Source organism: Hylaeus anthracinus, unplaced genomic scaffold (assembly GCF_026225885.1).
Source record: "Hylaeus anthracinus isolate JK02 unplaced genomic scaffold, UHH_iyHylAnth1.0_haploid 11981, whole genome shotgun sequence".
In the NCBI taxonomy this organism is placed as follows: Eukaryota; Metazoa; Arthropoda; class Insecta; order Hymenoptera; family Colletidae; genus Hylaeus; species Hylaeus anthracinus.
Window position 1 is genome coordinate 1,698,415 of NW_026534329.1, and position 16,075 is coordinate 1,714,489.

Below are 16,075 nucleotides of genomic sequence, written 5' to 3' on the forward strand. Positions count from 1 at the left end.
TGAAACACAGTGTGTTACCTCGAACAAGTTTGTCAACTCTGTGCAGCACGGTGGCTGGTTTGGAAACCACTTAAACACTGTCCATTTAGGTGGTTAGCACCAGTAGTCTCGCTCCAACGGTTTGCCTCGCTCGTTCGCACCACCTTGCAAGAGTACCGCATTTTTATGTATTTAACCACTTTCATTATTTTTTTACTCTTCCCGTGCATAAGAGTTCCAGACCTACTGTTCTTGTGTGGCAGAGTTAAGGGACAAGCTTTTATCGATCAGCAAGCGCGCCATCGAGAGCGTCCGATCGTCAACCCACGGATGCCCTCGGTGATCAGGAAGCGGCAACTCCGACAGCTGTGATAATTAGTCCGCGAGCTTTGCACAGCGTTCAACGACGAGGAGAACGGGCGAGGTACGTGTAAGTACGTCGACGATCATCGCGGCGCTCCATCATTCGCGTCATTAATACATTGCCAGTGACGGGGAGCGTTAATCTTGGCTGCCACGAAAAACAATCGACCGGCTCATGAAAGTTTCAATGTATCACCGCGTGACGGAACAGCGAGACGTGTTCGGAACTCTACGCGGTATCTATTTTCGACTCAGCCTCGAACGGTGCTCTTTCTTTCGGACGGTTCTTGGCAGATGCCGTGGGATGACGATGATGGAGAATGAGAGGTGGGTTCTGGTGAACGAGTGGGAGGCGCGGCTGGGATCTGAATATATATTTTACAACTAAAGCCATCGCGATATGAACGTTCGTTTGGGGTAACTGCAGAATTTGCAATGGAATGACAAGATTCGCAGCTAACCATTCGACCACAGTTTCGTTCACGTTTCGAATCGTTACAAGAACCAACCTTATTCGAATTGGGTACCATAAAACTGTTAGAGTTTTCAGAGTACACCGTCAGGCACGGAGCAGAGGCGTGTTTAGTAGGCACAGGATTCATATTCAGACTGGTTAAACGGCCAGTTAACCACCTTTATCTGATAGACTCTGCCCAGGCTGGTGTGACAACGACGTGTGTCACGCGCGTCACAGGCTCTTGTCACGCGCTCGCGCAATCCAGTACGACATCGGTACGCGCGTGCGACACGCTACGCGCCGCCCACTTCATGTCCCGTAATTACCTGCGACAAAGCGTCCAGGCCATCAGCATAACGTGACAACAGACCAGCTTTTAAGTTCCGCAGATCGGCCACGCACCACGGCGACGAATTAATTTGCGCCGAGCCAAGCGATAACGATCGAGATTCTTTTTTGCTTTAACACCGAGATAACATCCATGCTTGAGCGGATGAAATTAATTTTCAATTTGCCGGGACGTCGACATAAGGGGAGTTCCCCTAGCTCCTCTGTACCGACCAACGTTGTAATTTCTTGAGATATTTGATGCTTTCATGGCTAGGTTGAGGCTTCTATGTATACACCGTGTCCTTTAGGTTGGATACTGCTGTTTAGGTAACGAAGCAGGTTCTAGAATCACGAGAGACCAAACGAGTAGGTTTGGAAGAGCTTTGGTGATTTTAAGGTATCCTTAATTCAAGGTGTCACGAATCATTGACAGCTGAAACTTGAGTGATAGCCCCATCGTTATTTAAAACGTGGATTTTCCACCTTGCTTGTTCTCCTCGCGTGAATTTTGTATAATTTCTTTGCTCCCTCGTTACGGCGAATAAAGTCGTTAAAAAGAAAAGAAATAAATGCATAAATAATGATAAAAGCTGCGCGGCCAGGCGAGTCGACGCTGCGAGGAAACGCGATAATTCAAGCAAAGCTGCAGCGCGGTAAATCCCTGACGCAAACGCGCGAGAAGGCGAGATTGACGTTTCCCGGTGCGAAACATAATTATTATCTTTCTCAAGAGACGTATGAGAAAACTCAAGCGCCAGCGCCAACGCCGCCTCCGTCACCTGCGAGCATAATCAATCGAATGGACGTGAGTCATAGCGAACGACGGCCTCGTCGCCGCTAGATTACTTTGTGTTGCGCTGCACGGTGACGGGGAAAACAAGAATTTTCGTCGAGAGCGAATGGTACCTCACGGCCTCGGTTATTGGCTATTAACGCGCTGGTCGCTGGATATATTACGGCTATTATAGGCTCTAAGCATATAAATGGCTGCTTACGCGGGACAGGTAATAATACAGAGTTCAATGTTATATTACAAATGTGCGCGCTTAGTCCACTTTACGGGTGTCCGATAAGAGTCGGTCTCGCAAGCACTCTCAACTTCCGCTTCCGCAATTCTCCGCGACGCTGCGGGCCTTGTCCGCTAAACGATCACCCGAGAGGAAATCGGAGGGCTTTAATGAGATTCGGAGTGGTTTTATGCGGAACAACGCCGTTATGCTTGAATATTTTCCCAATTTATTTGGTCTTGTATGGAAACTAAGCAGACAAGAACTGGGCGAGGGAAAATCTCTCGTTTACGATGATGTCGTGTGTAGTAAGAATGATATATAACTATTTATGGTTAAAATATGTGTATATAGCGAGAAGACAATTTTATGCACACTTTATGAAAGGATTCCGAGTCCTAGAACTACCTCTGCGAACTTTTATTTAGTTTTTCACCCCAATAAACGTTTAATTTTATCGAAATGCTAGAACAATTTGAAGTAGATGCAGGAGCACACCACATGCCTGGTTTAAAATACCATGAGCGACCTTGAGATAACCTTGACGTGTTCATCCATCGATCGTTCCTCTCATTCGTGCATATTCCTCCATTGTAAAATAACGGTAAGCAGAAAAGTATCGTTAATACCATTTTGTTAATTCATACGAAATATACGGTGTCTACATCGATACAGCGCAATTCAATATTAATCCGCGTATCAAGGGCGCTAGGAAACTGGGGAGAAAATTCTCGCGCCAGACGTACGTGTATGCATATTCGAGTAACCTGCGTGTAGCACCTGTGGATAATAAATAAATCGTTGGGAAAACACGCAAATCAACGCTTGAAACTCGTGCTAGGAGGATCGTTGATGTCCGGAATAGGTCTTTCCCTTTTTCCACATGTTCTTCGCGAGCTACCGTGACATTATGCCATTTCTTATTTAACGTTTTCGTGCCCAAAGTATTGTTCCCCATAAACACAAGTCTCAGAAAACTCACAATGTCGTTGCAATATTAACCGCGCGTTTCTTTCTACGGATTATTCTTTAACCCTATCATTGCCAAGGTACAGCATTAAAAGTTCAGAAGCAAGAATATTTGTTGGCACAGTGTGTTGCACGTAAATCTTCTACGAAGATGGACAAACGCGAAGGCCTAATTGTAGACTAATGACCAGTCTCGCGGTAATAACAACGAATCCCCCTTGCAGGTTCATTCCGAAAGCCTATCTGGTATCGAGCGGTTTCGCCGTGGTGGAAATACGTTTAATAAATATGTCGGGCGCGTTGCACGCGAGAAACCAGGTGTCGTTTTTATGGCAAACGAAGGAAGAGCGCTCGTCCACGGTGGAAGAGTTGTATTCTCTCTTGTCGCGGCTGCGATGCTTATTAGGGAGGAAATTATGGTTCAAAGTTCGAGTACGGGATGTACGGTGCCGCTTGGAAGATCCGTTTTTAAGCTCCATATACAGTCTGCCTGAGCAACCGTAGCAAAACCGAGACTTATTTATACCATCGTGTCGAGAAAAATAATGAAGGATATATTTCGGAAGTGGACGCACTTTGGAAGGAAAGAAATGTTTTTTTGGAGAAATTTAGAGTTAGCCTGATGCACAGTAAGTACATCGAATGTAAAGCTATAAATGTGAAAGTTGGACAGAGGTCACTGGGACCACAGAGGTCAAGCTCGCCAGAAGTCATGCGAGGGTTGGAGACGTCAAGCCGTCAAAGCCTGGTCCTTCGGGTTCAATTAATTATACGCAGAAATTATAAGCGGACAATGCTATCGCGGATCTCGCGAGGCCCCCGGGGTGTGCGAGGCGATCACACACAACACGCATTAATTCTCCTATTACGGGCATTGTGGCGCACGTACACCGGCATTATTGGCATTGTACCTACGCCACGTACGCCCACGGACGGCCGTTATCGGGTATCGAGCGTCGCGACGTCATTGCAACCCCACCATGGCGCTAACGAGCTGTCGTCGCCGTTATCTCTCCACGAGTCTCCTGATATCCGGTGCATTCCCCTGTAATCATCGCCCCCTCGAAACAGAGTCCCGACGATGTTGGCAACTCTGCCGTGGAACAGGCTGACACCGTGTATTCCGCCAATGGGAAACATGCTCGCGCAGATTTGACGAATGTCTGGAAGCGTGTTTCGAAAAATGATTTCACTGGTGAACAATTGTTGCAGAGGATCGATTATTTCTTTGGTATCCGAAAACAGAATTCTCCGTTTCATTCGGAAACTGCTAGTCAACAATGAAGTACAGGCCAAAACAAAATTGTCGATCCCGAAAGCGTGCAACCTGTTGAGAAGCATACGAGGGAGAGATCAGCGGGAAGAACAAACCGTCAAGGACGAACGGACGGCGAGAGAACCCAATTAAAGCCACGAACGCGTCCTAATTAACTCGTCAATTACGCGGTTCCCCTCCGATTTTGGAGCAAACAAAGAAGGCGAGCCGGTTTCAAGATGCAGGGTCACCCAGCAACATCGACAATACGTTCACTCGCCCCCTTCTGACCCGAACGGTATCATCCCCCGGGGCTCCGAGTACACATTATAATTGCGCATATTAAAATGGCGTCACGACTCCACCATCCATCCATCGAGGCAGCCAGCCATCTTTAATCAATAATGGAGCATCAGGGACCATGACAACAGATACCCTTTCCCGGGGTTTCTGTCTCGTAGACCCTTTCGCATCCCCCTCGCACCCCCCCCCCTCCCCCCCCCACCGGAAAGGGTTGCCGGGGATCTCTATCCGAGCTTGGGTATTTCAGCGTCATGTTACCTCGACAAAGACCGCCCTATCCATCCGTCCAAGAAATTACCACCACCATGTCGAGTAGTTAACTCCGGTCACGTAACTACCGTCGCGTTATTACGATTTCTAAAATGATTCGGGTGGTAAACACATCTGAAGAAAACAACAACCCTTAGAAAAATGTCGACAGAATCAACGCATCTGACGCATTTCGCGTATCTAGACAGAGATGTTTGGTTGCGAGAGAAGAAGGTACGGAGCGACTGGTTGCGTAGACGGTCAATCGAGGTAGCAAAACGGGGCCGTTGGTAGAAGCTTCCCAAGCGTAACGGCGTGCGTGGCACGTGCGAACCGCACACGCGTTTCCTCGCACGCATTCATTGGCTGTCGGCATTCGCGTGCGTGTTCGGCGCGCCTGGACACCGACGGGCGTCGATCGGCTCTGGCTACACACCTGTCAACGTGTCATTACACATCCGGTACTTCTGTTCCGTGAGTCGCGGAAATAATGGTCCCGCTGTGATGTACGAGGCTCTCCGACGTTCTGGCTCGGTTCAAATGTGGAACCGCGGCAATAAAAGCGCGGCGTATGCCCCGCGGGCACGTTTACGAGCCGCGGATTCGAATGGCGGTGGCTGCGGAAAAATATGCGCCCGATGCGGCTCGGTTGTTTACGACTGGATGCCGAAGCGTTCTCGGAAGACTTCCCTCTTACGGCTGCTGGAAAGCGATCGACATGGTTTACCAGGGGCAGAAGGTATCCGTGGTTCAAGGTCACTTTGTTCGACTCTGACTCTGAATCACATCGTTCCGTGACCGTTTGTGGGATCGCATTGAAGTTTGATGCAAACACCACCAGTCTTTAACCTTTTGCCATTCCGTTTAATTCGAGACCACGTATCATGGATTCGGTATCACAAGTTACACACAATTACATGTATAGTAAGTGTTTCGAAATCAGTTCCTTAGGTTGAGTGTGTTGAGAAGTGTCGTTTGCTTCAATAAGCGAAGGCAAAAATGTATGCAAGACAAATTGCACTGCTAAGTTGTCAGCACGTTCTCCGCGCAGCTAGAGTTTTATTTCTCTTTGGAATCGCGTACCTCGAAGAAAACCCTTAACTGAAAGTGCCGCGATGGTTCGATAGAGCTCTGCGCGGGAGATCCTGAAGCCGATTCGGTCTCGCGCGGCAACCCGACGAATTAATTCCCCATCGAGAGTTCTAATTACGGCGAAATCGGCGGAAAGCAAGATAAACGAGTCAATCGAAAAACACGGCGCGGCGGCGCTCGGCTCAGCGAGGGACACGGAATTAATAGTATCCGTGGCCAGGAACAAGACCGAGGCTCGGAGATTATCGGTCGGCCGTTTAGGCACGGGTTACAACGTCACACGCAACACCGCGATCTTTCCACATATAATTATCTACCGTTCTCGATATGGTAGGTGTAGCGCTGCCTTCGCTCGCCAAAGCGTATCATGCAACATTATTAATGGAATTTATCGCTGACCAGAAGGCGGCCAGCCGAATGGAAAACTTTAATCTATCCGCATTAACGAGCAACGCGGACGAGCCGGGGAGATGCTGAATTAATTACTCGATCCAGGAATTGTAGCGCAGATTAGGAAGATGGTCTAGGCAAGCGCAGATTTTTAGAAAAATTACGGTCCAAGGGGTTGCTGAACTCATACGTCTAGGGGCTTACAAAAATTTAATTAGAACGTCGCGGACCAATACGTCCGAGTAGGATTTTCGCGACTTTTTCGAAAAACAGCGTGAGGATCCTACGGTGAACCATTCTCATATCCCATGCTATATCGAGTGGGTTAAAGGAAGAAGCTGGCGCGGAATACCGCGACGCAAAATTCCCTGGGCGTGATCGCGGGAGGACATGAAAAGACGTGCTCGCGGCGGAGGTGAACGAGTCAATCGAAGAGGCAGACCGCGGCTTGGGCTGTGTTAAACCGCAAGATGGGTCGTGCGCGCGGCGAGGGATACGAAATTAATAGTGTCTATGCGCGGGAACAAGACGACGAGTCCGAGGCATTATCGTCCCTCGTTTGGGCATTGGGAGCGTGTAAAGGCATGATGCAGAGCCGAAGCGGCGCGGTCCAGCTCAAAGCGACGATCCACCATTGCCGGACACGCCAGGGGCGCAACAGCTTGATACATCGTTACACGCTGTTCCTTCCATCCTCTGTCTCGCTTCATCCTCGCGTCCTCCTTCATCCTTCGATTCGTTTCTTCGTCTCTCCCAGTAACAGTATTTATTTCTTCTTATTTTTCCTCTTCGCTCTCTCTTACTCACTGCACTTGGTATTCACTAGGTTTCTCTCTTTTTCCCTCTCGCCCTCGCGTCGATGCAACCGAGAAGCAGAGTTCCTCTTCGCAGCCTTCCTCTCCTCGACACCCTCGACCTAAGCCAAACTCGGCGCCGACGCGCCGCTCTAATACGATCTCACGATCGACGGGACCACGAGCGCCGTAAAGCTCGGTTTACACCGTGGCAGGCAGCCGCCTACGCGATTCACCCGCTCTTTAAATCCTCGGGCTACACCGCGCCTCCGCGGGGTAGACAATGTCGCGAGACGGCCCCAGGGAGATGAAGTCGTTCCGTGGACTCGGGGATGAGAAATTATTATTCGCCAGAGGAAGCGCGAAACACGCCGCTTCAACTGTTTAGGGCTGGTACACTGTGTAACCTCTGCGACTGGTCCTCTAGCGGTTGAAAACTAGTCAGCGAATTATAAGGATTGCTTCACATTAATCTGCATTTGCTTAGAGCTCTTCATAATTCTCGTATTAATGTGTGCCAGTAGTCCGTTTGGGGCCCACTGGTCCCCCTTATAGCTTGGGTACCTCGGGGTTGCTAAACCCGTACTGTAGTTACGATCATGGCTACAGCCCCTGAGGGCAAACTGAGAGATAAATAGAGTACCGTGGTTCCTTTCTCTTTCTAACGGTGGGACATTTCCACTTCCAGGCAGACTTATGTCTTCCCTGCTCTATCTATATCTTCATGGCGTTACCACGGAAGAAATACAGTGGGACCTTCGTTACGTGAACTAATTTAGAGAGACGATCATATCTTCTTCCACAGCCTTCGCGATTGTTGCGATTACGGTACAAATGGAAGCTCTTTTCGAAGGAAAATTTCGCGTCTCGCTCCACAGGTAGGAGAAGGAAATGAAGTATCGTGAAACGTTTCATGGTTGACTGGTCGAACGAAAGCGCCTCGGGACTGTTGAGTCGAGAAGAGCTCGAGTCCCATGGCTAGCGTCAGCGCTCGTAAAACGGGCACTCGCGACCCTAAACCAGTCGTTTCGTGCCTTTGTAAAGTAATCGGCACGGCCCCGGCGCGCTAGTCGGATTATAATAATGTTTACCATGCGACTATGACTCCGCGAGGTTTTAATGGCCCCATAAAGAATCGCTGGGTCGTGTTTGACCAGCCACCATATCTGCCTCGTTATGGCGGGAAGAAGGAGAGCGTCAGCGGGAACGTCGTGCACCGGAGACCCCCGAGATCCTGCTTACGCGTTGAAAAACTGGAATTGTCCCTTCAGAGCTTCGTTTTGTTCCGACTGGTATGTCATGCAGCCGTTAAGAATGTTAATCCTGTTCCATGGATGACTTATCCTCTAGCATTAACGCGAAGCGACTCAAGGGATACCGCTGAACACCGTTTTTTCTGTGGATATTGAAAGATCAGATACGTGTGCAATCCGATGCACGTGATTTTGGAGCAATACGATATAGTAACTGCAGAACCTCTTCCAAAGAGCAAAGTGTTTGAAGAAAATAAATATATTAAGATAACACCCTGATGCCTATTGAATTATCTCGCACCTAAAGCAACAAAAGAAAACATGGACTTCATTTCAGATCCTTAGTTTTAACCCAGTGCAATTGATAACGAAGAAGCAAGAATGCTGATCTTATCCAAATGACTAAGACCCGGAAGCTTCGGTTAGAACGAGTACAGGAGGTGCCGCTGCTATTACGATAGTTGAGCGAACAAGGGTCAATGTCAGGGTCCTCTTCTCGAGGAAAGTTCGATGAAGGTAATTCGACGTTAAGATTGTTTAAATCGAAATTATTCACGGGAGGCTCTAGGATGTGACGAGGTTCAAGCGTATGAGAAGCGTATCTGGCCTCTACGTAGCATCGATTACTCTAATGGCCATGATCATAATGGCAGCGATCGTCGAGCGCTGTCGGGTCGGTAGGTGTCAGCGATCGTAAAGCATAGTGGCTGGACGATGAGCGCCGTGTCTTTGCAATGCAGCCGGCTAAGCGTGGAACGTTAGCCGCATTACAATAACGTCGACTGCGCGCTTATGGGCACCGTAAGTGGACGCGTATAGAATCAATGTATCGTGCATTGTTCACAGTAAGTGACGTCCTCGGATTTCAGCACCACCGTGAAATAAAATTTGCAGATTCAAATGGAATTAATTTCAGAAAAATTGTGACCGTTCTCTCGAAGGGAATCGTCTGTTAGGCGTTCTCGGGGCTGCGATTCGGTGTGGTAGGCAAAACAAAAGGAAGGAAGAGCAGCCAACAGCCCTTGCGTTGTTATTAAAGGACGGGAGTCGTCGACAGCTACGAGAACGGGCGCGTGCGCGACGTAACCGCAGCTCCGAAGCCGCACGCTAATTATTTATTCGTTGAATATGCTTTCCTTTTGACGTAGCGTGACCATTCCTCTCCCCCTGTCGCCACGTACGATTCCTCCTTTTTCTAAAATTGACTAAAATTCCTCCAGGAAATAGAAATCTACCAGGAAGATACTGACAAGAAAGACGAAGCATCTCGGCGGTTACTAACGATTCGATGGCTCGGAACAATCTGACAAAAAAAAAAAAAAAAAAAAAACAATACAAACGTTGTTGTGAAATTGGTCGTATTTACCTCAAATCGTCGAGTTAACGACAACCGCTGGACGGGAAAAAGCCAGCACGGTGTTATTACCGCGAAATGGGGGCATCCCCATGATCCCCGCGCATACGCATGAGACGACTGTTGGCACGCGTGTTCACGCGGGGACTCCCTTCGTTGCAGCCCGCGTAATCGCGTGGCTTTACGTGTCACTTTGTAGCGCATGAATAATTAATGGCTTGCGTTTTATTCCTGCGCACGGGTTTACGGCCCTACTTTTTACCCTCGTCGCGTTCCTCTTTGATTTCGATGCGCGCAATCGGCCGACGCGTTTCCTGGCAGGGGGAGAAAAAAAAATGACTCGAATGACACGCCTGGTCGTGTTTGCGTGATCGTCGTGATTACGTTCTTTATCCGTGAAATAATTGCGCGACGCTTGGATAATTTTTCATTCTCTCATTTTAAATAGAGCACGGTTTCACTTCCATAAGACTATTATGGAACACTAAGCCTGACCACGAATCGCAGAGACTACGCGTAGAAGAAAGCAAAGTCTTATGAGCGAACTGAGAAATGTTGGACGAGGTTCGCGGTGTTCTATACGTGGAATATGAATAGCAAGAGCCGAGATTTACATTGAAAAACAAAGAACACGTAAATTGTGTCTCACTGCTCGCCGACCAAGTCGATGGGCGCCCAGGCTTCGCAGCGGGCACTTAAATCGCTTTACGATCCAGAAAACACGAGCGGTCTGCAATTCCGGATTCTTTCGGCTATCGTTACCGCAGAAAAGTTCCAGGGTGCTTCGGGCAGGCCGGTGGCAGTGAACAAACCTTGTCTAGCATGCTTGTTAACGATGAAAAGCGTGTAGCCTCTGCTTGCAACCGGGCACAATAGGACCCGAACTCGAGAGGCGCGCCGTCGTTTTTTTTTTATATAGAAATCGCAGCCTATTGTGAATCAACGAATGCAAATGCATCCGTGCCCTGTACGTATTTACGAAAAAGTATGGAAATTATTTATTGAAATAATGTACCGAAGTGTGCATTAAAATGGCCAATTATACATGAAATCCCGAAGAAAGCTTAGGATAAGCTGCAAATTCTGACACCTGTAAGTGCTCAAAAAGTAACACAAGAGGACCCAGTCGCGTGCTCCGCCTCGTACAAAGAATGTTTACGGAAGATTTCATAGTTTTTCACCGCATTTTTCCCAAAAAACCACCGTGTCCTCGGCCCAACAGTGCTCCATTTTTTTCTTTATCGAATCGTGGACTCGATTAAAGCACGCTCAAAGGCGTATTGTGTCTTCGATGGGCTTGTTTTTACGAGACGAATCGTTGCTGCGCGCAGAGCATCGCGGCGCATCGCGCCATGTGTTGCGCTCAATTGGACGCCCTTAGGGTAGAAAAACGGACCCAGGGCCCTGTTTACCAACACATCTGGCGAGCGGAACCGCTCTGGGCCTTGGGCCCCGTCTATGGGGGCGTTCTCGTTTTTTGTAAGGTACAATATTGTACTTTAAAACATCGAGTTTACTTAGCGAAAGTATTAAGTCTTCGTAATGTTTCTTTTAAAATGATTATCAGACAAAACGTTGTCTAAATTTGACATTACTTGAAAGTCACCCTCGTCTCAATTGAACACTAAATACTACACCGGATGTTCCGTTTGGAATCGACGTTGTACGTATACGTCGGGCCAAGAATAACCGTTCAAGGTAGGCGAAAATTACAAAGTTGACTGCTAGACCGAGAATAGATGGGATAATTACGCGTATCCACCGGTGAGTACGAGTCAGCCGTGCACAGCGCAATGTTTACAGTTAGCCGCGTAATTAAATGTATATAATTATGGAAATTAGGCACACGGGGTAGACGAGGAGAGAACAAACTGTCGTGGCCTCGCGAAACAAGCGACCGTTACTTCCGTAATCCTCGTTATTGACGGCACAATAGTTGAGATCGAGCGTAATGGCGGTCCCTCGGTCGCAACGAAATTATTAAGTGGGCGTCTTGTAGCCCCTAACGGGATCGATAGGAAACAACCTGGCAATAGTCTTCGACTCGCGATGCTTTAACGCGATGGTCGTCATGTCACCCAAAAACGGTATCAGGATTTTTAGTGAGAAATTTAAAAAATTAAGAAAACAAACTTGGCAGCCAACGTGTTAGCTCTAGAAAGCTCCCTTCCTAAGGGTTGCACCGCCCGCTGGAGAGGACAGGACATAGCATAGGGTTCTTCCGACGTATCCTCGCAGCGAAAGAGCAGAAAGCGTTCCGACAGGATCTCGAAATCGATTAGACGATTGGGCCGCAGGTGCGCGATTTCCCGACGCGAAATTTATAGACTGATTCGCGCCTGGAGTTATCCGTGAGCCTGAGCGCGACTGGAAAAGACCGAGTGAAGGGATCGGCTTCGATTCAATGCCCTTATTCGCCGCGGGTATACGTTACACCGCGTTATCTCGATACAGGTGCGTGCGTCCTACCGCGGAAGATGAACGGTCGTTAGAGAGAGGAAACGATATGCAGATGAGAGACCGTGGGCTTCGTTGCAACCGACTGCTCCGGACATCTTTCGGCGCGGAAGCGACGAAGCTGCGCGCTCGCGTCTCTTCCGACCCGTTTTGGCGCGATTCGCGTGATAAACACAGCGGGACACGCTCAAACACTACGCTTGACGCTTGCAGTTAAAGGTGCTGGGACATCGAGTAATTTATCTGTTTCTATTGCCGAAGTGCGAATAGGTACGTGTAATTCTTTGGTGATTGCTTAATTGGACAAAGGGTACATCCCCAAGTCGGTGATCCAGTGGGATACTCTTAATCATTTACAAGTCGTAAATACCTACGACACAAGGGGAATTCTGATTAAATATTGCGTTTCACGCGCATAACCCGCACTTTTCGTCAATTCCGCTGCCGTTCGAGCGGTGCTGTATTTACACGCCCTACACACCGCCGCGAACGGGCAATTTGAATTAATCGAACCTCGCCCTCCCTGTATCACGCCCGCGGCGTAATTTGTAAAGTAACGGCATTACGTTATTTCGGTACAACGCATTATATAACCATAGAATACGTAATGCGCGGCGGCGATACCCAGAAGTCATCGACGGAACGCGCGCCTCGAGACTCCGAAGCACGCGCATCTATTTTCATGCTCCGATATTATTATAATAATCGTTCAAGCAAACCGTTCCGCGCTGGGCCACTTTCCCGTCCGCAGATCGGGCCCAGACCCCGCCGAACGGGCCCTGTTGGTCCCATTGCAGCAACTCCTCTCTCCAAGACCAAATTGGAGGGCCTAAGGGGTTGAATAGTGGAACAAAAAAGTGAAAAATGTGGCACTGTTTTCTACCTTTTGATTCACCCTAATACTACATAATGTTTATGTAGATTTTAATTCAATCTCATACAAACTGGGTTAGATTTAATAGCAGCCTATCGCTGACTCTCTTCACACAACGGATATTAAACCCTAATGCACAGATGCGGTATAGGAAAATGCAAATATCAATTTGTAACTGGTCGTAATAATAAATACGAATACTATTATTAATATTATATGTATTCGTAGTACCTATAGCCCAGGGGTTTACAAAATCTTAATACGCCGTTGCCTCTCCCCATTCAAGAGGGAACGCGGTGAGCTCCTGGGCCCCGAGGGATCAAACCGACACGCTCGCGTGTAATCACTGTAATTTCGGTCACGGACCGCGCCAGTGTAATTTTTTCACCGAACGATCGCCAAATTTCATTCGATTTCATTAATGGGTCCCGGGGACCCCGGGCGGTTTTTCGCAGGTCGTGCGACGATAACGCGACGTGACAGACTCGCGACTGTTCCATCCCAGGGACCCGAGTTACACGTCGTTTACCCTCAGCGCCATCCTTTCTCTCGTACAAGGAAAACGTCCTATTTTTCGCGAGTAGAACATTAAGTATGAGCAGTCGAGCACTCTAGAAAAATAAATAATCAAAAGTTGTCGAATCCTGAACGCCGAAAATTGTTTCTAAATTTGTAGCATCATCTGGCAAGAGCTTATACGTTACGAAAGCTTCACAGTTCAATCGATGTATCCTTGTTGAAAAAATGAAACCACGAACGTTCATTCGTACTTTGTAATCGCTGTGAGTTGAAGCAGATAGAGTTTAAAAAACCGCCTTCGGCCTGTTCTTTGCTTTACGAGCGCGCCGAAACCGTTTGGCCCTGCGCCAAGCGGGTCTCGCGCGATAAAATATTGGTCAAAGTATATTCGTCGGTTTCTCGATTAAACGCGAGCTTATGCATCCTCGCATAATGCATACCCTTTTGTTTACAGTGCGTCACGACGCGCTGAAGAAAGCGGCGTTCAATACATCGTTAACGACGGGCGCAATTAAAAATAATCTGCAAGTAAGATCGCGACGGTTTGCTTCCGTGTCTACGGAACAAAAGGTATTCTTCGCGTACGCGTCGATATTAACGAGTTATGGCCGAAGCGGTGGCGCGACGAAAGGTAATCGCGCGAGGAGGAGCTGAACTGAGAAACGAGGATTTGCGTTTCGATTTCGCACATAATAACCCGCGTTACAGCCGTGGAGGGCAGAACGCATCCTGGAACGAGTGGTCGTCAGAGATAGGGTCCTGTTTCATTTTGCAATTGGAGGTTTCGTTCTCGCGATATGAGCAGTTGAAGTTGTCACGCGTATGTGAACGCGTGGGCACGCGTTACTCGTCCGTCAGAAGCGTGCACGCGTATCCACGCGGTCAGCTGATCGGTAAATTGTAATAACTTGTACCTAGGCAATGAAGCATCGAACTGCAAAATGGTAAACTTTTCGATTTCTTATCTTACAGAGAATTGATTCTGAGGATTGATTTTACACGCGAAACCCCTTGGAATTAGAAAAACGAGAAATCATCGCGAGGAAGAAAAATGATTGCGTAAGAAACTCACAGGTATCGCTGGGTGCAGTCCACGAAGCGCAGCGTTGGTCGATTTGCGATGCCTGTTCTGGTACTGCGCGGCCCTGTACCCGCTATTGTTCTGGTGGCCGGGGTACGGCGAACGGTGCTGCATCGACGGCAGAAACGCCGCGTAAGGCATTCCACGGTATCCAGAAGGTTTCCCATGGTGATAGTCGCCCATCTTGAACCGATGAGGTTCGTGATGAAGGAAACCGTCGTTGTGCACACCGGACGCAGCCACGCGGAATCGTTCGTGCTCGCGCTCGTGCTCCTCGATTTTTCCCATTCGATCTGGCGTGGGTCTGGGGCTGGGGAACGACGGCGGAACCATCGCCTGTGGCCCGTAAAAGTGAGGGAACACGTAGGAATTCGGTAAACTGGTCACAGGCCTATAGCCTTGGTGCTGCGGCTGACACTGACCAGGGATGTCGGGATAACCGTCAAACTTGGGCGGAACTATCGGTTTCCTGTCGTAGCGATAGTCGTGTCGCGGTGGATGATACTCATCCTGAGGCTCCCGCTTCACCTCGAACGCCTCCGTCGATTCCGCAACCTCGACTTTGACTCTGACGGACTCCGCCGAGTTCCTGTCGTTTGCGATCTCGCCCTTTACGGCGAAACTCTTTGGCGATTTGACGCAGGGACTCGGAACGGAGTCCCCGTCGCAGCCAACGCTGCCCTGCTGCATTCTCGGGATGTTCACGCGCGACGCCCTTTCGATGGGAGCATCGCACGTGGAGACAGGAACGCGCGTCAGACCGCCGCGAATCTCGGGGGAATCTCGAGCCGTGCGACGGCCGGACAATGAACGGCGCAATCCACTGCGATGCGCATTATTGACGCAGGACGGCCGACAGTCGACTCGTTGACACCTCTCGCTGATTCGGATCGAATATTATCCTGTTTCTTGGCGCGAAGTATCTGTCAGTGGCAAGACAGACCTCCAGATCATTCTTATTTATTACACAGGATGTCACATGAAAGAAACGCCTCGTCATCGAAATGGATGCATCGCTTGAATCTTTGAAAAGTCTTTCGAGGAATTCCAGTTGAATATTATCCTAGTCCTTGGATAATACGGCTGTCAGCAGCAACCTGGTCGACTGACATTCGGATCATTTCTATGTTTAACCATGAACACGGAATATTACAAGAAAAGTAGTAACTCTCCCTAGAGAGTTACGCTTAACGTCCTCAAAACGGATGCAACTTGGAGCAGACGAGCTTCGAAGCGTAGAGCATCGGGGAAAGGAAAACGTGACCCTGCAGGAACACCGCCATAGTCATCTGTCGCTGACTCCCGCGTGTAAAAAGATGATCAGCTCGCTGAGGCTCGAGCGGAGAGGT

General features: G+C 48.8%; 1 protein-coding gene across 1 annotated transcript in view; it reads right to left on the reverse strand.

Moving 5' to 3' along the window:
* LOC128885569 (uncharacterized) overlaps window positions 1–15,416 on the reverse strand; it is a 215,874-nt gene extending 200,458 nt beyond the window's left edge. Inside the window, exon 1 of the mRNA XM_054139667.1 lies at window positions 14,718–15,416. Within this exon, the coding sequence (XP_053995642.1) occupies window positions 14,718–15,416 (699 nt within the window). The remainder of the gene's footprint in view (window positions 1–14,717) is intronic.
* Window positions 15,417–16,075: the final 659 nt, after the last annotated feature.